Source organism: Spea bombifrons, chromosome 3 (genome assembly GCF_027358695.1).
Source record: "Spea bombifrons isolate aSpeBom1 chromosome 3, aSpeBom1.2.pri, whole genome shotgun sequence".
In the NCBI taxonomy this organism is placed as follows: Eukaryota; Metazoa; Chordata; class Amphibia; order Anura; family Pelobatidae; genus Spea; species Spea bombifrons.
The window spans coordinates 16,578,985-16,604,059 of record NC_071089.1 but is presented as its reverse complement, the minus strand read 5'-3'; the positions used below and the strand labels follow the sequence as shown (position 1 = coordinate 16,604,059).

At 37.3% G+C, this 25,075-nt stretch overlaps 1 protein-coding gene across 1 annotated transcript in view; it reads right to left on the bottom strand.

The window, feature by feature from the left end:
* Positions 1-25,075, bottom strand: part of PLCB1 (phospholipase C beta 1) — a 227,329-nt gene that overhangs the window by 85,773 nt on the left and 116,481 nt on the right. The window contains exons 4-5 of the mRNA XM_053460832.1: positions 5,834-5,974; positions 2,386-2,465 (exon numbers count right to left, since the gene is read on the bottom strand). Coding sequence (XP_053316807.1) covers positions 2,386-2,465; positions 5,834-5,974 — 221 coding nt within the window. The remainder of the gene's footprint in view (positions 1-2,385; positions 2,466-5,833; positions 5,975-25,075) is intronic.

The following is a 25,075-nucleotide window of genomic DNA, read 5'->3' as shown; positions in this document are numbered from 1 at the left end:
ACTAACTATACCTTGTTTGAACTATTACTTATTGGAAAATGTACTCATTGTGTCAAGGAGACTTATAGGGACTGATTTGTAACAAATATCACTTCATATGTAAACCTGTACCATTTAATGTCAGGTTTGTGGTTAATACATATAAAAAAATTTTTTATTTAAAAGCCAAATGTTCTGCTAACAACTTTGCAATAAAATAGTTTATCTTATCATAGTGCTACTAGTAATTATGTCTATACTGTGCTATATGTTCCTGAGTTAGCCCACTGCTGGCATGTAGTGACCTGCTTGGATGTTGATATCCCTCGTAATCCATAAAACGTCTTTGTAGAACAATGTGTCTTTGGCACATTAATGATGAGTCTACATTGACTATGTAGTGAGTATATAGCACGATGAGACTGGTCATTGGGAAAACCGAGCTTGACGGGCTGGTGGCCAAAGGTGTCTATCATCTACCTTTATTGCTCCTCGTGTAGCAGATCCCATTCTTTAATGTGGGACCACCAGCAGGATACATGCATCCACACACAGAGGACATAAACTAGTGTATTGTGTGGCCTGCAAGCATTTACATCATTTCATCCACTCCTGTTCTTCTGCTACTTTTAATGTCCTATCTGGCCCAGGTAAATAGTACAAATGAATGTATTGTTAAGATTTCGTTTTTTATTACATTTATTTATTTTGATAGCTGTCCTGGAATTAGAAAGGTCTTTGACATGATAGCGACAATAAAAAGGGAAGCAGGTGAAGACACCTGTGTACCTAGTGAGAAAAGAAATAAGAAGCTGTGAAAAAAGACTATATTGTAGGTGTCACAGGTGTCTAATAGGTGTAACCAACACCAAATCATTCTCCCCACAGAGACCATCAATAATAAACAAGGCAGAAATCATGTACAAAGTTCCCTGCACCAAACTAAATGTAATGCTTCTATCTAGAAGATCTTTGTTTACCCTAACTGGTCATCCTATGGAGGCCGTGCTGCCATAGACTGCATTAAAGGCCGCTAAGCTCTTTTAAGACACAACACACCTGAATTGTGACGGGGGACTCCAATAGAGTTTACATGGTAGTGGGAGATCTTCTGATGGACCTGTTCTCCCTTTGTCCTCTTTTTTGGTGGGAATAAGGCAGGAATGAATGGGTGTCAGTTATATTCACCATGCATTGTACAGAGGGGAATAGGAGAGCTGTGCTTAAGAGGCATGCACCATTGCATCAGTGACAGAATGAGTAGCCCACGATGGAGAAGCTATCACAGATCAATGCCGCAAAAGCCAGGACACCAGGTAGGGTTACTTCAGAGTAACTGGGCTTTGAACCTTCTTGCAACACCACCAGCTACCAGTAATTATGTCTTCATACTATGCTGATTTAGTACAATGTTTTCCTAACTTCACCCATCTGTCCTAATATTATCCCAATGACTCTAGTTATAGTGGCATAATGTCCCCAGCTCTGGACAATATAATTGTCTACATAGTGAATGTGATGGTAATTTCAAAGCAGCAGGTATCTTAGAAAATAACACACGTAGTTCCTAATAATGCTTTAAAGGTTCTGTACAAACATGGCGTCATCCTTCAAAATGAAGACAACCCAGAATGATTTGATGCAATGGCTTGTTAATTCAAACAGAACTCTGTTAAATCAGATATTAGGAATAAAGCTAAACAGAGATCTAAATTTGCATTATTTTCCAATGAATTTTTCTATTTCCTTTGGCAGAATGTTCCAAAAGACCTTTGAGCCTTTCCCAACTTTATTTAAGAACCTGAAGGCCCTTATGTACACAAGTAGCTAAAATTGTCTTAGTTACTTGGCAAGGCCAAATCCAGAGCAGGATCCTCTCTCATGCAGAATGGACATAGTGAAGTTTGCCAAATTCTACTTTGTGCATAGTAATGTATGGGTGCCTAATGATTAACCTATAGGCGTATATGCACATGTAAATACAGCATGCTAGCAAATGTATAGCTCAAAAAGTTTTGCATTCTAAGGCATATTTACAATATTTTATATATATATATATATATATTTAGGGTATATACCTCACCCAAATACAATGTACGTAAATCAGTCTCATCAAGGAAGTACATCATTTTTAATAATAGTCTGAATATTCACATGCACAAATAAAAAAAAATATAATATATGAATTATGGAAACTGTTGATTTCCCTGTGTATTAGATCTTACATTGTGTTATTGTTTTGCGTAAATATTCTCAGCTACTTCCAGGAATAAAAGCCAAGTTTAAAAAAGGTGACAACTCATCTGGGAATAAGCGATAGCCATGGAAATGTCTAACAAGAAAAAGCGGAAATTGACTCAGAAAACAGAAGTGACACCCTTTGCAATAAATAATGAAGCTACTTACGCTTTTTCCAGAAATGCATCCCTGGACATGTTCTGTGCCAGTAGATTTGTAGCCAGACTGAATATCTCATCTGTCCACTCCTAAGTAGATATAAAATAAACATGCTTTAGCTAAAGTACAGAAGCCATAAGATGTTTAGTTTGATCTATGTCTGTAGCCAACCAAATATTTTTTTATGTTGCATGGTAGGGATGTAAACACAGGGATAAACATAATCCAAAAATACTATTCTTACCTGAGAACACTGAACTAAAAACCAATGCATGGTGTGGGGATGGCAGTCCTTGTGTGAATCCCATGGGAGTAGGAATCCGCTTTAAAGAACTTTTAGGGAAAAGCACTTGTGAAATCTACAGGTCATTTATGGTGACTCACATTGCCTTTTAATTTAACCAACACTCCCCACATTTTAAAGGCAAAAAAGGGACACTTATGTTATAAGGGGTATGGTAAGAGGCATGGCTTGCAGAAGAGTATTTGGCACCCAGGGAGTCCTATGCTTAGCACCCCTGTCCCCCCCACTTCAAAATGTAACTCACTCTCACTGACTCTTTCACAGAATCACGGAGTAAGAGAAGCGTTTCTGCAGCCCTCTTTCTCCGTTAATCTGCATTATTCTGGTTTCTTGGAGTACTTTCCCAAAACAGTGGAGCCACGGAGACAGCCTATCCCCAGTTTCTCCAACCAGGAAGTGGGTGTGCCTCGAGGCACCGCCCTTTTGCAGAAGTACTCCAGGAGGCACCACCATTTTTTCAGAAGTGCTCCAGGAGGCACCGCCCTTTTGCACAAGTGCTCCATGAGGCACTGCCCTTTTGCACAAGTGCTCCAGGAGGCACCGCCCTTTTGCACAAGTGCTCCAGGAGGCACTGCCCTTTTGCACAAGTGCTCCAGGAGGCCAGGTTCACAGAGAGACAAAATGATTGGCTACTCTATTTTAAAATAGCCTGCTTTAAAGTAAATAAGACCTATGTTTGTTTATATACATTTGCCAATATGCAAATTTGATTTGTCCTGTTTATCCATGAGTGCCAAGTAGACTATAGGCTTCAGTAAAAGCACCATGAAGATTCTGTGCCATAAACACTAATTTCATTATATATTTTAGTGAGAGGATGGAAGCTAAGTGGATTAGTTTCGCAGCAGAAGTGGTCTAATGCAGTGAGGGAATTTAAATATGCGTAGGATAGGCATATGACTATACGAGTCCAAGAACTGATAAAGGTCTGTGTGTTTACAATGGGAAAAAATGGGCAGAATACACGGGGCAAGTGGTTTCTATGATTAGCAACCAAGTAAAAAAACAGAATAAACAAAGCGCTTTCACATTATTATTCTGCCCTAAATATCACACAAAATGGTCCTGATAGCATTTGAAAGATTTTCTACTTCCAAAACAGATCATGAATAGAAGACATAGGACACTTTCTGCCCTTTCATAGTGAATGACGTTTAGTAAGACTTGGCTGCGCACATCAGAACAGAACATAAAAGACGGCTTGAGAACACGCTGTTTTCTTAAGTCAGGATGTGGATGGGAACGCTGGGACTGGTTGAATCTGCCCTTCTAATCTGCAGACAGAAACTGGGCATTAATTGCATGCGATCTTTGGTTGAACGATATATTAGCCAGGTTGCCATGCAAATAGCAACGTTACCTGACCTAATTGGAAATTAAAGAAATGCTCTGGATTTATTAGCAGAACCACAGCTCACAAAGCTTGAGACAGAACATATCTGCCGCTGTTTATTATGTCTTTCATGCTCCAGACTTAACAAGCAATTCCAAGAAAGCACCGCGGTTTAATAATGAGAGACTCGCAAATTATGTCTCCATTTTGCTATAACTGGATCTGTAATTCAGATTTATGTCTTTTTCAATAAGGGTTCCCGAAATGACTCCAGACTGCATGATCACTAATAAGTGTAGTGAACATTAAACTTGCAGGTAGTGTTCCATTTTCCACTTGCTAGTCCATGTCTGGTGTGGCCCATACAGGAAGACATTAATCTTACGGAAAGTGTCTCCCCAAATATCTTCAATTTGCACATGGCCAATTTAGTAACTAAGCAAACGTTTCCCGTAACAAATGACAGAAACGCAGTTCTTCTAAATGGAGGTAATGAATTGAATTATCAGATGGAATAAATCTCTGTTAATGATTGTCTGTTTATGGTACGTCTATTCATCAAGCTGTCTCAGAGCTGTTAAAGAAGTCACTTGGGCTTGTACTGATATCAAACCGCATCTGAGAGTTCCCATGTATGACCACTATCTACAGTTAGAAGTTAGTACAGAAGCAGCTTTTATTTATAAAAAAAATATAAAAAAAATGTTTTGGGGCTGTTTTCCTGCATTTTGTTAGGATACATGGTATCATGGACTCATCAAATATCAACAGATATTAAATGAGCACCTGACTGCCTCTGCCAGAAAGCTTAAAATGGGACGTGGTTGGATCTTCCAGCAGGACATCAAAATCAACACAAAATGGTTTACTGACCCCAAAATCAAGGTCCTACCACGGCCATCCCAGTTCCCTGACTTGAACCCCATTGAAAATCTGTGAGGTGAGCTGAAGAGGAGAGTCCACCAGCATCAGCCTCCCAATCTGAAGGCTCTGGAGAGATTCTGTATGGATGGATGATCTCAGATCCCTCGCTGTGTATTCTCCAACCTCACCAGACCTTATAGAAGACTCAGAGCTGTTATCTTGGCAAAGGGATGTGGCATAAAGTATTGACTAAAAGGCTGCCAATAATTGTGCCACACATATATTTAACATTTTTTTAAGAGAAACCTGTCTTGTGTTTGCAATTGGTTGATATCTATTTTGTGTATCTATAAATATATATTTTGTGTATTTTTTAAGAAAAGATCAAAGGGTTAAATAATAAAGACAATTTTTCACAGCCGTCTTTGCTCATATTTACCAAGGGTGCCAATATTAGTGGATATGACAAGACTAGAATTGACAGACTCTTATACATTAAGATACATTAGTTAGAGAAGGCCCTGCTCCCGAGAGCTTACAATCTACAGCATAACTCCCAATCTCCAAACCTGGCAATCACAGTGACAGGGGGCAGAGTGTGTAACGTAGAGTGTTACTCATGCTACTGTGCATGCGCACAATACTGAACATCCATTGCCCGGTGTCCCAGATGCCGGATAATTAAATTGAGACCACGGGACAGCGGTAGAGCTCGGCGGGAAACCGGGCTTAGAGTTTCTAAATTGGGACTATCCCTCGCAAAGCAGGACAGTTGGGAGGCATGCTAATGGTCTGCAGAATTAGATTCTTCATAAATTCACCTAGAAATATTACCTCTGGTCTGAACGGACATTCTAGTTACGACTTTTGCTATGACTTTGCCAAAGGCCCACGTTAAAAAGCAAATTCAACATTATTATTTAATTGGAGCGTTTAATAAAATAACATCAGATTACCTTTGCAATTTCTTCTTGAAATGCCACTAAGTTCAAATAAGAGATGTTAACGAGGTCAGGTCCGTAAACAACTGTAAACATGCGATACTCCAGGCGGCCTCCAAAATTCCCAACTTCCAACTGCTCGCGTAACTTGGGATCCTAGAAGCAAGTTAAAAAAAACACATCTTACTCGCATATTAACAAAAGGAACGTTCTTATAAAAGGTGCTGTTCCACCTACCCTGCACAACTTAACACTTTACTTTACTTAATTGCTCATACTATTGAATGTCCAAAAAATACCTATTTTTCAAAATTTCATTCATATTTTCCTGGGAATGCTGTATTGACATGTGAGACAAAAGCAGTCACTGATAGGCTGTTGCCATAGAAACCGAACCAGCTACTTGTGGTTTCTGTGTTGTTTTAGAAACAAAGAATAAGGCAGATAAGAACCATTTAGCCCGTCTAGTCTGCTCATTTTTTGTAATGTTAAGACTCAGACCTTGGCCTCGTCTTCCTATGCATGTTTAAATTCCATCACTGGATCAGCCTCTACTACTTCTGCCGGGAGGCTGTTCCACTTATCAAGTAAAATGCAAAGAATAAATCTTTAGAGGAAAAAATAAAATGACATATATTACGGTTAATTTACTTAGCATGTTAGAGAGCTCCGTTAATGTTTCGTCTAATATTTAACTAATATCTGCACAGGATAGGGAATAAGTCGCGTGTCTTAATACCCGTCCTAAAGGCTTTGGCATGTACTGCAACTCCCGGCATATCGGTTGTTAAAACGTGTGGCTTAATCGACTAGATTACTACATTGGTTTATTATGTTGGAAAATTAGATTATGGGTTTATTTAATTGTTTAATCCAGCCTGTGCCTTTAGCCCTGTGTGTATATAGTAGCCAATCAGTAATGTTATTTATTTGTTAGACTTTTCCAGATGTTAGGGATTTGAAATAAATCCATTTATCTTAGATTATGTGTAATTATTTATTAAGTAAAAACAAACAAACAAAAAAAATACAGGACTGTTTTGTATTATACACATATTGACAAATCTCCTATCTCCAAATAAAACATTCAGGGATATAAGACTAATAGAAAAATGTGCACATATTACAGTTTCCATGGCACAGAGAAGAGGTTTTTAATTCACGCCACTAGGGGGAGCTGTTGCAAAAATATGGTATTACAGACATTTAATTAGCAATTAGATTCTTTCAATGAATTCCAGTATTAACCCTTTCTTAGATCAACAAAAAATCCTTTAAATATGTGTGTTTACTCTTCTGACAAATGACAAAGGCTATTTTATTATAAATGCATGTATTAACCCTTTGAAAACAACACAGTCCATAGTTATACAACGTGCTGCTCTCAGGGTTAAATGTGGTAAAGCATCCTTGGCTTGAAGCGCAAGAAGCTTTAGGGAATTATATCAATCGCTGAAAACGACAAAAGCATTCTTCAGAGGAGTGTCATCCAGTCCAACTACCAGATCTCTCTGCAAGAACCTATTAGCACAAAAAGGATGCTTATTTACATTCTGCAGAGCTGTTTCAGCACACTCCAGACACAGGATTTTTTCCTGCAATTTCTAACCTGTTACTTGCTGTACCATGCATTCTAGACACATCCGAAAGCAAAGTAATAGATTGTTAATCTGTACATGATGTAAAGTTACAAACCAAAGTATTTTACAATCCAATAACAAAACAATTATGTAAATTTACATAATAATGTAAAAAGGAGCTTACAATAACAAGTTTGTTTTGGTAAAAAGAAGGGACATTATAGAAACATTGTAATCATATTTTTCTTAAGATATATATTGTAGTGGTATTCCTTATTGACAAAAGCTGTGTTTTAACACTCTCATATATTCTGAGAGGGGCCGTTAAACGAACGTGGGCCCTAGAGAGCTGACGAATATGCTTACAGGGTAGTGCCACTTTTACAAAATTCCCAATGGTCCTACTTTTCCTCTTTTTATGTTACCCCTTTGTGGAAGCTTTCAGTATTCCCAGGGCCAAATCTTTCCGAAGCCCACGGGGAATCTCTACCCTGTTGGGTGTTTACTAGTACAGTAACGGGGATACTTTGCTGCAAATGTACAAAAATGTGTAGTTTCCATAAGTTTCCCATTTACATACATTGAATATAAATGCCATTCAACCTAGCCAACCCTAATCATACAAGTAAAAAAAAAACCTCTATGCATCTAATGTGACAGCATATGGTTTATTTCTATAGAGACACATGACCTTAGTGGTGGCTTTTCCTTGGGGTATGTTGAAAGCTGTGGATAGAAGAAGTTGAGCCAGCTTAAATATAATATACAAAGACTAGTATTTAGTAACACCTATTAGACTCTCACACCATCCCTAACACTACTCTCAAGGTAATTGCTTATCTTCGTTAAGAGCAGAAAATGTGTTTACATATAAAGTGGATTGAATACATGCATCAATAAGTCATAAAGCCACATAAAAAGTCTTGATGAAGTTGTGCTTCCTGACATGACCCCCCAACAAAAGTCTTCCCCTTTGGCCATCTGAAGGCATACTGTATATGGGTTGCAATTAATATGAGGAATATTTGGTACCAAATTCCAGATTTCGAGCTAATTCTAATGAGTGAGATTAATTCATATAAAATTGTGGCATTTTTTTATATTCCTGTGCTTTTCCGCTGATGTACATACAGATAATAAAAAAAATTCTGTGCGACAAGACAATGCGAAATTGCATAACAAATATTCCATTATTGGAAACACATGCTCATGATTTTCTCCAGATGAAAACATTCAAATGTGTATTTTTTCACAATTCTGTAGTTTGCCGGTGAATAAAAGCACGTCATATTATGGATCAGCTCTCAAAGAATGTCTTAAAAATCCAGAAACGACCGGCATTTAAAATATTTTCAATGCAGCTGGCTGTAACCTGAAAAAAAGTCTACGTTAATCAATGTAGAGAGATGAACTGTTGCTTAGCAATTGATTTTGTTGAGAAACATTTAATATAAGTTAAAAATAGATTACAACTGCTTTCTAAATAAATCTGTGATGCTATGAGCATTGAAGGCATCTATCTTAAGTACACTATATGGACAAAAGTATTGGGACAGGTGACCATTACACCAACAGGGACTTTTATGACATCTGATTCTAAACACACAGTTGGTCCCCCCTTTGCACCTATAACAGCTTCCACTCTTCTGGGAAGGTTTCCCACAAGATTTTGTAGAGTTTCTGTGGGAGGTTTTTCCCATTCATCCAGTAGATCATTTGTGAGGTCAGACACTGATGTTGGATGAGAAGGTCTATAATATATTGCTTACATGGTGTAAAAAAATAATTTGTATTAAGGTTTTTTCTGGGAAACTTTTTTATAATTCAGGAAACTCCAGTAAATTGGTCTTTCTTTACTATGTCGTACAATGATAATTGGGATAACTGGCCAGAACAGCTGATGGACAGGACATAATCCCTGTTTTCAGATCTGTTCCAACATAATTGCATCTGCTTTTAGCTTTGCACTCGGAGGGATGGTATTCTGGCCCGTGATTTAACATAAACATCACTACTCATTGTTATTCCTCCTCTTTAGTGCAAGTTGATTAGCTCTGGTAAACTTGGAAGGCTGGGACAAGAAAAAGAGGCAGCAAATGAATGGGTCATACCAGCTGTTCCATTACCATACAGCAAACGTACTTTCAATGAGGTAAAATAGCCCTTTACCATTTAAAAGAAATATTATCAAAGCAACAAGGCTGAACATAAAAAGACACAAGCTACCGGTAGATTTAATAAATCTTACAAAAAATCTTAATTTTAATTTTTTTATATATATATATAGTAGCATTTAAATAGTTCCAGTGCACAGTATGTGTAACAATCCATAAATGTGACCGAAAGCCATATTGTCCAAAAAAACACCTTTTCTTCAAGAAAACTCTTCTATTGCCATGAAAATCCACCCCACGCATTCCAGGTGTCCAAGTTGGGGCATCTGTGTTGGGGGTGTGGCAAGAGGCAGGTGGGGGCGGACAGGAGGCGTGGTCACTTGCACAGTTCACCTGGATTGTATCACGAGGAGGAAGATAATAAACAATACAAACAAATACAAACATTCATTTTATACCTCTTTACTATAAAGAGGCATTCTGCTTTATACCTTATAGAATTGTTTTGGGGAAAATTACATTCTAAATCTTCAGGTTGTAGAGTAGCTTAAAGGTATTTGGTTCTCATCTACTGTGAATTCAGATTTCTTCAGTGCTAATATAAAAGACTGCTTCAAATATTAAATCTGTCACATACCATCAACCAACATAAGACTACGGGGCTTACAATCAAAAAGCTGTAAGGCTCATCTTTCAAAGAAATCAATATTTTGTTTTTGCCTGCCCTTTGATAAAGAGAATGTCTCTGCGGTTTATTTGTTAGTAATCCTTTTTCATAGATTGAAGTGAAAAGACTAGGCTAGCGAATCAGCTTCAGTGACAGGCAGATAAAAGGATTTTCAGAGCTTTCATTAATAACGAAAAATGTCCAACTGGATGGGAGATTTTATGAAATAACTAAAGTTTAAATTACATAAAACAAATCACACATACAGCCAGCATTCTGCAGTGTCCAGACCATTCCCCAGTAGGTAGCTCACGCTTATAACTTGGACCTCCCCTGGAAAAGCTACCTGTAGCACTTGTTCTTCCACAAGGGGCTAACTGCACACAGAAGTGGGGCTAGGCCAAAACCATCTTGAGTGGGAGGGGAAGGGGTGGGGTATGGGTGGGGCTAAACATTGCTCCACCTCTAAAAAGACTAAAAAGATTTGGAGACTATTTGAAATTGTAGATTTTTCTGGTGTTCATGTTCAACCTCGTACTAGGATATTTCCAATAAATAAACCATGCACAAATTGAATATTTTGAATAACTAGAACTGATGCCTTGGTGGAACAAGAATAACATGGGCTGTAATTGGAGGTCTGACTAAAGGTCTATATAGATGTGATATTTCACTGTACATTGTTCTCAAATGTATTCCCTATAAAATTATAGACACCTTCCATTATTTTCACAAAATGCTTTATTTTCAGACCATCAATAAAATCACATTGACGTCTAACATGTTAAATGGGTCCACTCAGAGCGAAGCTTGGGGAAAGTGAGAACCAGATGGAATAATGAACATGAGTAGTTGTACATGGGCAGGTATGCAGGGGCAAAAATGAAGAATATGGGGTTTATCTGGATCTGTTTTCATGGTGAGAGATACACCTTATTGATGCTATATATTATCAGAACTCAATATTGAGAAAATCTGAAGTCAAACATAAAAGCTCAGAATATATATTATTTATAAATATTATTTATATATTCAGGAAAAAAAAAAACCTTCCCCCCATTTTGCAAGCACTCTCCACCTGCCACCCTAGGCCAGATTACACCGCTAGAATTCCTCCTGCTGTAGCATATGCCTAGTGACCCTTATATGTGACAGCAAGTTCTGTGCGTCAAGAGCATTGTCATAGAGTTTAGTTTTTTTATGGAGAACTGTGATTATAACACCTTTTAGCATGACTAATAAATCCATAATAATAGTGGTCCATTTAGCACTTGAATGCATGGCCACATCTTTATCAATACTGCCTATGAGACTAACATGCAGAGGTTTTAAGATATCTTTCTAATTAATGTTATCATAGAAAACTATACTTTAACTTTAAGATTTTCTGCATACACATTTATTAAAAATAGTTGTGGGTTGAAACAAACCAAGCAATGGTGAATGAAAGAACATATGAATCAACGAATGAGATTTTGAGTTTGTAGACTGTGGAATGAACACATATTGTTTTAAAGAGGACCTGTCACCTACATTTAGATTTAGACCCTGTAGGGAATGAAATGCCATATATGCATGTAATAAAAAGGGAAATGTAATATTTGTAATGACAAGATTACCTAAAGCTTTCTTACGTTGTGGGAAGCTGTATGTCAGGTCAGGAGCCTTGCAGGCCTGTCTGACATGCCTCTCTCCACCACCGTGTCCTCCACCATCCTACCTAGTATTTTTCTGCCTTCAGCATGTGTAAAAATCAGCTTTAGCATTTTGGAAACAACAAGATGTTTTAGCAAAGTGTATCCCTGTCTTCTTGCTGTCACAAATCAGCATACGTGGGAACGTTTAGGCTCCAGGTACCTGAAGCCCTCCCTTCTCAGGATAGGTGGTCCTGCTGACGTAGGTGGACGTTTCAGGACAACTAGCATGGTTAGATGGTGAGTGGGTGAGGAGTGGAGGTTCCTGGAGCACCACCCAGGGTTTCTGGCTGAAGACCCAGAGACCCCAGAAGTGTTGCTTTACCGAAAGTCTCTGGGTCAATTAAAATACAAGCCAAATGTTTAAATTTTTACCCAGTACTGCAGTGCTGGAGAATTAAGACTGAATTATTTTTTGAACACTGATAGCAGTTAAATAGATTTTGTTAAGAATCCTTTGATCCCAAACTTGAAAGAACCTCAAATAATTCTAAATAGCTATCAAAGTGGCATGGGATTGATTGGCAAGGCTAAATAAATGCAGAAAAAAAAGATTTAATTAAGATAGAAGCTTTGACATTTTGGGAATTTCTACTCGATCTCTAAAGGCAGACACTTAGAACAACTAGAGAAATTGAAAACCAATACTGCTGAAAAGTGATGTTCAATAAAAAAAGATATGGCTTGGCATCATAAGCCTTTTGTGCCAGATGAAAGTGAAACATAGATTTGCATCCCTGTGGTGTAGAAATACCTGGAAGGATGACTACTGGAGAGCTAGACAATCTGACGTGTATCTGATTTTGACCTTAAAATCCACCTTCCCTAAAAAACTCACCCATTAAAGGTATCTTTTTTATTCTACAGTTAGTTTAGGAGTTCATTTAGCACTCACCGCCAGAACTCATGTAAAAGATCAGTATTATATTTCCATATCAGACAGATCGGGGGAGTATATTTACCCACATAATATAAGTGATGGCTTATTTATACTGTAGGCATTATTTTATGGTCACAGCAATCCATAATCCTATTCTATTCTTTCTAATTCATCTTATTTAATCATCCCTATCATTTATTTTCTAAGGAACATTAAAAGGGTAAATTTAATCTCCAAGTGTCAATCACTTACTGTTTATTATTGCCAGTGTTTAATTTCAGAGTAGTGAGTTTTTTGTGCATTGTCTACAAGCTTTGATAAAACACATTTGTTTATATTTAACCTTGTTAATATTTAGGAGACAACCCAATTAGTACATTACACTCTATTTACGCAACCATTTTTTTTCCGGAACAAGTAAAGCTATTTATGAATACTTCATTGAATGCAAACCAAAAAACACATGTTATAATTGTAAGAATGAAAAAACAACAACATATTCTTTCCCTATACATTTCCATAAATGACAAAACAATAAAAGTAACAAAAGTTCAAACCCGGAGAGTTTCCACCGCTGAACACTAAGTGATCAGCAATAATCTCTGTGTCTCAATTAAACTGTTGAATTGAAATGCAGATGAAAGCCTTCTGTATACTACCGAGCAGATATTCCACACCCCAACAGAAACCGTTTTTCTTATGGTCGTTTGGAGCAATTGAAGACGTAAGACCAGTGAAACCCACTTGACAGAGCTGAATCTAATCCACAATCATTAATCAGATCCCTGTGGGGTTCCTGGCTATAGAGTGCGTGGAATGGGAAATACTAAAATGGTGCCCCTTGCTTCAAGCAAATGGACACTTAAAACCTGAAAGCAGAAGAAAGCAAACACTGCTAATGGCTTTGTCATTTGTACATTAGGAGATGTAATATTGGGCCGTTCTGCAGACAAGGAGTGAACTGTGTACATATGCCACAAAATATATTTGTATCAGTGTTAAACAGATAGATGTATGTTTAAACATTTTATATATATATATATATATATATATATATCCATGTCTATTCTACCCAAATAGCCACCAATCATATCTCTCTCAATCTCAATCAATGAATTTACTGTTCCCTAAGCAGCCCCAGCAAGTTGACTCATGATGATGAAAACCTGGCTAAGCTGCTCAGGGCACTTTGCAAGACATTAGTACTGATCTAAGCCAGCTCCCTGGTGCAGACACACTACATTGATGAGTCTGAAGAGTTGGCACCCAGCTGACTTGAGAATTATCACATGCTAGGTACATGCAAGTCAAGGTGACCCAATGGACACTTACTTTTTCATGGATAAGCCTTATACATATACACACATACACTATATGGACAAAAGTATTGGGGCACACATCTGTAAGTGGTATTATTGGAAAGTGGAAGAAATTTGGAACAGCAGCAACTTGAAGACTGCATAAAGTTTCAGAGCGGGGTCACCAAGTTCTGAGGTGCATGGTGAGTAAAAGTCGCCAATGCTCTGCTGATTCCATAGCTAAAGAGTTCCCAACTTCCACTAGCATTAATATCAGTACAAAAACTGTGCGGTGGTAGCTTCATGGAATGGGTTTCATTGGCTGAACAGCTACATGCAAGACTCAAATCATCAAGTACAAAGCCAAGCGTCAGATCGAGCGGTATAAAGCACTCCGCGACTGGCCTCTGGAGCAGTGGAAGCGTGTTCTGTGGAGTGACGGATCACTTTTCTCTGTTTGGCAGTCTGATGGGCGAGTCTGGGTTTGATGGATGCCAGGAGAACATTACCTCCCTGGCTGCAATGTGCCAACTCTAAAGTTTGGTGGTGGAGGGATACTGGTATGGGGCTGTTTTTCAAGGGTTTTCTCGTCCAACATCAATGCCTGACCTCCTAAATGCTCTACTGGATGAATGGGCAATTTCCCCACAGAAACATTACAAAGTCTTGAATTCAATGTCATAAAATTCTCTGTTGGTGTAACGGTCAGATGTCCCAATGCTTTTCCCTTATACACGCATACATAAATACACAGATATAGATATATTTCTTAAACATTGTTACAGCTACATAATTATTTTAATCTCTTGTACTTTCATGTTTCTATATATGTAAGAGTCATTTTGAATAAAACATCTAAAAGCATTGCTAATCATAAAGTTTCTTTCATCTGCAAAGTCCCAGTTTTGGTTTAATGTCATTTAAAAATGCTGGAAAATATTAGTACTTTTAACTGCATAGATAAAAATGATAATTTAAGCAGCAGCTAGAGGGCAAAAATGGACTTCAAAATACCTGCATCTTTTATTTTATCTTATGTTAATTTATATCATCAAATCATTATGTTTCTAAACATCATTATTTCATACTTTGAAGCCATACATTTTTTAATCCAGCTTCCAAACATGTTGTTTCTAATCAAGATGGCCAAATTGCTTTGAATATTTTAAGGTTGCCGAATGTAAAGCATAATGCTCATACTTAATAACATTATTAAGCTTAGTAATTCCTGTTGGTCAGAATATTTTTTTTATGTTCCATATAAATACAAATTTTATTTTTATAAATATGCCTGTTAAAACAAAACAAAAAAAACTGATTACCTGCTGATGATCCAGAGGGACTACGAGGGTGAAGCCTGGGTCTAGGCTATGGTGGAACCCAACCAAATAGCATCTCTGTCAAAATCTTTCTCTGTCAACGTTCCTCATCTGCTGCTCCACTGACTCCCCATTCCCTTCAGAATCAAATTTAAACTTCTTACGCTGACCTAAAGTGCCTTCTTACAAGAAGCGTACAACCTTTCCTCCTAACACTCTCAGCCAGCCTCCTATCTAAGCCTTCTGGCGCTATATAAATTAATGTAATGTTTTACTACTACAGAGATTTTTCATGTCTTCCCCGGGTTATTTTTTCATGCAATGCACACGATCGCCATCATTTGTAGTATTAATTTGCTATGGGGCTCTTCTGTTCTCATTATACATTCTGCCTGGGAGCATGCCTATTTTAGTAACAATGAATTAACTTTGTCTAGTATAGGCAACGTCATACGTACACACTATACAGGCAAAATTACTTTATTTTTATTAAAATGGAGAACATGTATGCTTATTTTAATCTGTAAACACTATTTTTACAGACATATTTTTTCCTGTTTTGGAGTTTTTTTAATATGCATATTTATCTTAATTTGGACATCACGAGAGATGTAGTAAAAAATGTAAATGAATAGCCTCACCTTTATTACATAAACTAAGAAAAGCTAATACTGGTTTATTGTTTTCACCAGCTTTTCTCACTGGTTTTGCTTGAACAAAGAAGATCCTATTTGCCTGTCTAGAATGAAATCATTTTACATGTAATAAGAAATGGAATAGATGTGTTCATCACAAAAAAAAAATATGAATTGACGCAGCAGTCTTCCCAGCCACGCTAAATCAAGATCACTCACTGCTGATAATGAAGTGATGTCTGGTTAAAGGCCATCTCTCTCAAACACAACGCATTTCCAATTTCTGATAGCTTTATGGTATTAAAAAAACTCAATACATTATAATGAGAATGGGGAGGCTGGGGAAGTTGTGTAAACAACGAATATTAACACTAATTGTGATAAACAAAATCATGGTTGGACGAGGGATGGCTCAGTGGCTATGGCACTTTACGCACAATGGCCGCCAAATGCTATACCTGTGGCCAATGGCTGGATATACACGGCTGCTTGTTACGTTTTTATACTCACATGATGTGTGGCCCCGTGTAACCGGGCACATAGTCCCAGTGCTGAATCCAATCATCAGCAGCATCAGTAAGTATAAAACCCTATTGGCCACTGGCTCACTGGGTATATGACCAATCCTAGCCTGAACAAAATACAGATATTTTGTGTACACAATTATTTGTGTTAGGAATGCATTATCATACCATAGTATGTCTAATAAACATGTGTATAATATAAGATATTGTACAGCTTATATGACAATATCAAGGGGAGCGTTGGTCTGTCCATGTGATCTGGTGCCCAGTAGATGGGGCAGAAAGGTGCAGCTAGGAGTCAGTGGCTAAATGAGGGCAGGTGAGAGAATAGGCCAGGTTAAGAGCCAAACTGTGATACCCGAAGCCTTTAGGGCAAAAATCTCATGGTGTAGCTCACCATTTACGAATTAAATGTTCCTCTGTTGCCAAAAATGGTAAAAAAAAAAACTAATAAGAAAAGATGTTTGTTTTTTAAATTACACTGATATATAAAGGTTCATGAGATAACACAAAATGTGATGTATGCAATGACCCCGAGGTGTACATTATTCTGTTCATGTACAAATGATGAACAATTCAGCATGTGCTTCAAAATACTGCAGGAAAATATTACAATTTTACAGCCAAGAACTGTCTGCATGTACTTTTCATTACAGAATAGGATATCAAATCATGACCAATTCGGTTTCAAATATGCTTTCAAACAGTGTTAGCTCTCAGTATCTTTAAACCAACACATTCCATTACATACACAAAAGAAATGAATATATATATATTTATATATATATATACATATAATATATATATATATTATCACACAGTGATAATTACCTGGGTGTATCCTTCAACCAAATTATATATATATATATATATATATATATATATATATATATTTTATCATTATTATTTTTATTACATTATATATGTATGTGTATGTGTATATATATATATATATAGTATGTAGATGTATTTATGCTACATATTGTACCTTGACTATATTCTTGCCATGCATTTTTATTAGAAATTTGCAAAATTGTGAACTCATATATTTTGAAATGCCAAAACAAAATACCTCAGCTCTTCACATCAAGCGCTCATTTTGACATTGTGATTACATGCCTGGCTCTTCTTATGACAGCCTAAATTCATCACTTGGAGTCTTTGAAAGCTTTTACCTACAGCTAACATAGAGATCAGAAGTGTGCCAGCATAGGAGAACGGTTATTATTTATTTACTGAAAATAATAGAATGCAGGGTTTAACTTTTTATATATATATATATATATATATATATATATATATATATATATATATATATATATAAAATTCCATTCAAAATTATGCCTATTTGGGTAATCTTCGTATATCCAGCAAAAAAATATATTAAAAAAAAATATTCCACAAGTAAAATATTTTAAACTAAAAAAAACTGTTAAATAACAAAATATAGTGTGAAACTATCAATGTGAGAGATGACACACATATATAAAAATAATATTTAGGTAGAGAATGAAATAGTGGTAACATTTTCAGTATTTTAATGACTTGGCACACCATTATAATTACACTAAAATGGTGTCCTCGAACAACATGAAGGAATGTTTGACTCAATGAGATGAGCCTTTCAAGGACTCATAAGATAAATGAAAAGCTAAATTACATTTCTGCTGTTTATTTCATACACGCACAATTTATTTTTACATTTAATTTGAGCTTCAGCAGCTTTTTAGCTTCCATGGTAAAAAAAAACCCCTAATTTGCTACAGAATAAAATAATATTTAGATGGCTACAAATTATGGTAATTCTGCATTACCTGCCTTTGTGTCACATGACAATTAAGGGTTCCCAGCAAAAATTATGGGTAAGACTAAATTTGACATGTTGATGTATAACAGTCGGGGCATTCAAGTAGGTTTCCAATATTGCTTATTGTTACGAATGTTTTAAATTAAGCAAACAGGTGGGACCTTTTTTGCCCCCGCGATTACGTTATAGCTCTATTTATAGTACAATTTGAAGTATTTCTTAATAGCTAGCGGCTCCGGTACAGTATGACATTGCAGGCTTTACGAGAGCCATATGAGTCTGCATTCCCCACACACTGACCATTCCATTAGTTTCAGATTCCCTACACACTCATTGTCCCCCCATATTAAAGTAAAATAAACACCGACGCTATTCTGAGATTTGTTCTTTAGACACTGAACTCCCATTAGAACCAAAACTAAGATTGATCGGAAATCCAATGATCCATTATAAACCCCAGCTCTTACATGACTATACCCAGTAGCCTCTCTTAGCCTCTGGTGTTGGCCACCTCTCTTCCAAACTACACAACGCAAACAAAGTTTAGGATATAACCCAAGCGCTACAAAAATAATGCCATGGAGGTTATGTATTTAAGGGGTTCTAGCTTGAAAAGTGGTCATCGTACCATTGCAACCGGTGGAATGGTCCAGTTGTCAAGAATATCGCTCTGGTTGTGGTGATAAGGCCACTTTTATAGTGTGCGTTGGATAAACATATTACCCATCTGATGCTTTTGTGATGGAATAAATTTTATAAAAATTTTCTTTATTTCCTTTATAAAAATAAAGGAAATAAAGGAGGCTCACTCACAGATCTTTATATATATATATATACACAGTACATACAGTATATATATACATATATATATATATATATATATATATATAATTGCTTAGCTTATCGAAAAGACTTGACTACGACTACTAGAGCTCAAAGTATAGAATTGTATAGTAAAAAGATTGAATATAACTTAGCCATAATGCATTGTAAAATTATGTAAAATCACTCTGTTTTATTTTAATGAAAACTCATAATTAATATAAATGCCATCTTTAAAGTTCACAGACTGAATGGTATCGATATTAGCCGAGACTGCATGCATAATGAGCACGGGTGTTTTTTTTTTTTTTTCGTTAAAGGCTAGAATCTCAAGCAAATTGTGTTTGCTTGCGCCCAAAGGTTACTAATGCAGCACATATCTACCACTACCCTGACCATCAATATGTTTATTACAATAACTATTATACACGCTGATCAAACTGATTTTATCCTCAGGGTTCCTCAGTAAATGGTTCAACTCTTTGTGACAAGATTAAATATATCTTCTTGTTCAACTTAACCAATGTTACATTTTTTTTTCTCTGGGTAGAATTGGTTTTGTCTCTAATCACGGGTAATACATGGCTTTCACAGTCTATTGCTATTAGTGTTAACATTTAAATGCAATTGCAAATTTTTATTGAAAATATTAAATTTCTTGCCAATTGCAAATATTAAATTTCGAGCCAATTAAAATGATTCTATACGGTGAGCTAAACTGAAGTATCTCAGTGTGGACATTCTGCCGAAATTGTTGAAGAATTTTCATACGCCAAGGTCTACCTCACCAAAATGCTTGTCTATCAGCTAAATAAATGGCATTTCGCGAGACCCCATGGCAGGCATGTTTAGTGGGTCTACAACATGTATGCATAGGCTTTTGGGGCATGCTCTGCCAATGTATTTGGTGGCTTTCAGGCAGGCCCGGACTGGGACAAAAAAAAGGCCCGGGCATTTAAGCCAGAGCAGCCCATTTTTATTTAAAACATTGGGGTTTTTTTTTACTTTATTTAACATCCTCCATGTTAAATAAAGTTAACAAAAACTTTATTTAACATGGAGGATGTTAAATAAAGTTAAAAAAACCCAAAACCCTGATGTTTTAATTTAAGCCCTGTGCGGCCGCACACCCGTAAGGCCGGCCCTGGTGGGGGCTTCCCGGCCCCTTAGAGTGGCGGACCCGGTCGCAGTTGCGGCGGGCTTAAGGGGCAGGTGCCCCTTATGCCCTGCGTTAATGAGGCCGCATAGGCCCAGTCAGTCCGGACTGGGCCTATTTTAAGGTAGGAGCCTGGAGCTGCTGCTCCATCAGCCCCTAAGTCAATCCGGCCCTGCCGCGGCCCGGCTCACCGGGCAAATGCCCGGTGTGCCCGATGGCCAGTCCGGGCCTGGTTTCAGGATTGAAGCCTGTTGGCAGCTGGCCATGCCAATGGCATATAAGCTATAATATACCATCAACCCAAAGAGGCCTGAGCCAAGTGGCTTGTAGAGTGTTTCTGTTTTCTACAGAGCATATTCCTTTAATACACTACGTATACATAATACCGTATTTCTCAGCACTGAAACTTTGAGGAATAATTCCTGATCTGCAAATAAACTCCACTGTAGTTTGCTTATTTTCTTCAGAAACAAACAAGCAGTTCTAGTAACCCCATTTTTTTCTATATTTTTCAGATTTATTTTTATTTTGTTTATAATGTTTTAACATTCTATTCAATCGATTTTTTAATTAAACATATTCACAGTAAAAAAAAATGGAACAAAAGGCTAGCGTTAATAGGAGCGACCTTATGCATCTGTACTGAAGAAGAAATAATGTTAAAGCGAATAAAACACATTAATCTAAAATCCACTCTTTTCATGCAGATTCATACTTACAATTGATAAGACAGTCATCAAGGCCATCAAAACACATAATTACTTAGTGAATGTCAAAAAGCGACCTTCACACGTAGACACATTAAAAAGAAATCCGGGATCGGGAATGTTTTAGAATGTAAGCTCCAGATCCTACACATTACAGGTCTTTACACTAAATAAATGCAGGTTAAAATAAACAATATAATGTGTTAGAAACTCATCTGATGCGTATACCATGGGGGGCAGCCATCTTTACATCAGTTTATCATGAGCTACATGACTGTTCCTTCCCTTAAAGCTATATCTCCTCAATTGTTAAGTTGCTGATTGTTGTTGCTTGGTCTGTGCAGCCTTTGTGTGCGTGGGATGGGGGGAAAATCATGGGGGGGGTCAGGGGGAAAAAATCAGGCGAGAAATCAATGAAACATGCTTGTTGTGCCGCAATGATCTCAGCTTCCCTGAAGTAAGCATTTAAACCTTAAAAAACAATAACATTCAATGACACAGAAAAAGGACACGCTAAAGGTAATCAAAATAGATGAATTTAGTTATGCTTAATGCCGTAACTGTGAAAGTCCTTCTTTAGCGGTGGTATTCCCCATAGAATGTCCACTTTTTTGCTTGTCCACGTTTTTACTTAAATTACCATGGAACCAGATGAAAAAAACAGATTTTCATGGTAACTCCAGCAAATGCATGTTTTTAATATTTCATTCAGCCCTTATTCCCAGAACTATCAATTAAGACATGAAAATATAAGGCAGATAGATGTGTGTGTGTTGGTGCCAAAGCCCATGCACAGATTCAATTGCTCCATCTTATAACATAATGGCCATATTTAGCATCTATTCATTTTTATGACTATTAAATGGATGTTTATCATAACAAGGAAGAGAAATGCAAGCCAGATATATTAGGAAAGACTAGTCGGTCAGGTTTAGGTGCTGAATAGCAAGATAACCTTTGCATTTAGCTTTAAAAAATATGTGCACTTAACTTCTATATAGAGAGATTTCAAAATTAATAACATTTTATATCCATTTATTCAGTGCTGTGCTTTGCTTTATTTTTATGCATTATTAGGTAAACATAATTCATTTTTCTTTTTTTGGACAAACCAGTTTTACTCCTTTTTATTGCCAAGAAATCTTATTTTTTCCGGTTATGCTGGGCATGGTTTGAATTCTTTTTCTACAATAACAACATGGAACAAAAACACTATATATATAATAAATTGCCAAAGCACAGTCATTTATATAATGGTTCCAATTTCATCTTTCACCCTCTTAGTACATGGCAGATTCAAGGTTTAAACTAAAAGCTATTGAACTGACACAATAAAACATGTTAGAATTTTTTTTTTCCCCGTGCCATTATTATTTGTTTTTAAAAAGTACTTGAGTCAACAGAAAGACTTTGTAGACCCGGAAACACAGCAGCAGCTATACACAAAGTAGACATTGTTTCAGCACAATATGACATGCAAACATCTTAGATCATACGGGAAGACATATTGGAAAGTGTGACATCATAAGTACACTAAGCCAAGGAATTCAAGATTAAATTGATAAACACGTGATAAGACAACTGGGTAGTGGAATACTGTCCTGAACTCTGGCTCTGTCTTCAGGAAATAGGGGGCAGATGAAGGGTAAGACGAGACCCACAAACTCCACTAGAAGTCATTTCCTCCTGGGCATCGATGGTTCTTAACATGATGCTATTTAGCTTGGGGAGAAGAAGTAACATTTTTTAATTTCTTTTTCATACGGAATGTATTGGACATGTTGGCCATTAAGCCACCAATATTTAGACATGAGATAACATTTTATTCTGTGTAAATTGGTGTCTGCATTGTTTTATTGGAGTTAGAAGATAAGAGTTCTGTCTTATTTAGCTCTTCACTTGGCTGCCTGAACTGAAACCAACAATCGTTACTGTATGTATGTAAACGTCTTGCGCATGATCTGCAGCACTCCCACTGAGGTCACCAAAGCTGCTTTCAATCCCAGGTATTCTAGCAAAACATCAGTGTCCTGAAATCTATGCCAATCACATGTATACTAAATGAGCTGCACATGCATAGGGCCGCTTTATCTGATGGGAAATGTGGATGTTTTCCAAGTTTCACCATCCAAAAAATAATAAAAAAATGTCTAATCATAAATTAAACAAAAGCTCTAGATCTTTTCATATGCTCTGGATCGGTTAGTTTCCCACATATGTGTCGTATGTATCATACATCCCTCGTATGAGGGAAACTAGACATATGCACCTTTTGTCACTAAACTAACCAGGAAAGATATCCAAGTACGGCTGCTATACAGGGACGGCCGAAGACTTAACGCCGCCTGGGGCGAAGTTTAAAATACCCCTCCCCCGCGCCGACGCCGGGGGGGGCGTCATTTTAAACTTCGCCGACGCCATAATCTACCCCCCCCTTACTTACCTTTAAACAGTCCTGCGGCGGGTCTCCCTGCTCTGCCACAGTGCCGGCTTGTAATGCTGAGCGCCGGAAATTGACGTCACTTCCGGCGCTCTGCATTACAAGCCGGCACCGAGACCGAACAGGGAGACTCGCCGCAGAGGAGAGAGAGAGAGAGGGGCGCCGAGCGGGTAAGCGAAAACCACTCGGTGCCCCTCTATCTCTCTCCTCCGCTTCAAAACAAACAACCAAAAAAAAAGCGCTTGGGGCGGCAAAGTGCCATTGTAGGGCCTGCCCTGCTGCTATACTAGAAACCCCTTCCTAAATCTACAATGGTGTTTTAATAAAAAACCTACAAGTTTTTCATTCATAAAAAGTCTTAAAATATATCTAAAAAACACATAGGTTAGTATATGACACATAACGCCTAGGAGCATGTAATGCAAGCTAATTGCTACAGCATTTTGTGGTTGATCCTTTCTAATTCTGTTTCTGGGAATTCTGGGAATTCAAAAGTTGCATTATGTTAGCTAAATGATGTGTTTTCTCTAAAACATTTCTAGCCTGATCGATGACAGCTTCTCAGAAGTAATTTTAACAACAAAATAATGAATGAAACAGTCTTTCCATCCAATATATCCGCATGGTCGCCTTATCAGCTTTTTACAACCCACCGCTCAACAATTTGTACATTTAATGTTAAATTACAGCTTAAAACCCTAAGGAAAATGTTGAAGTCCCGCACTTGGTACACTAAAACGCCCTAACTTCATATGAGGATTCCATTTTCTCTTGGGCAAATACAGCTATATCAATTTTCTCATCCCTAGATAAGTTGGTCACTGGTCAACACAACAGTGGACAATTTCATCTGTGGGACTTCAGCCAACATATGCACTTTAATGCTTATAATAGATGCCTGCCCCTCCCCCAGCTACTTTGTGTGCAGGAGATATGTTCAGCCCTGCACGTGATTTACTTACCTCCAGTCTTCCACGCGGGCTGGACGAATGCTACAAGGGGAGGACTGTTTAGACCCCTTGATGATGTGTAGAAAGAACTCCCATTGATCTCAGCTGAAGCACTTTCCTGACACTTATTGGATGCTTCCTACAGCCAATCAGTGTCAAGAAATGGCAGACTATGGCAGGAGAAGACAGCTGCCGGGCTGCAGTTTCTACCTCTTGTTGCATTTTCTAAAGAATGCATATTAAAACACTCATTGAGTAGTTCAAGTATTTGATTGGGGATTATTTAGTGAGACTGTCAAGTAGAGTAAACTGTCCTTCAACACTTTTAATTTGGAGTTTGATCTTCTCATTGTAATCTGTACTACTAAATTGGTTGTTTGGCCCCTTATTTTTCTTTTTTAAAACATAAAAGAAAGCGATACATTAAAGGAGAAGGTTTATCCAACAACTTCCACATGTGATAAGCTCCAATAATATCTTTCACACCTTTTAAATAGAAACACATAATTGCTTAACATTACTCGTAGGTATTGGGCCCAAGTCAGATTTCATAAATAGAGTGATACATTAACTTGACCTTGCGACTTGTCTGAGTTATATATAGATTTTGGAGCTTGGCATTAAAGTTCATCTCTGTACTGAATATACATGAAGTCAAATGATT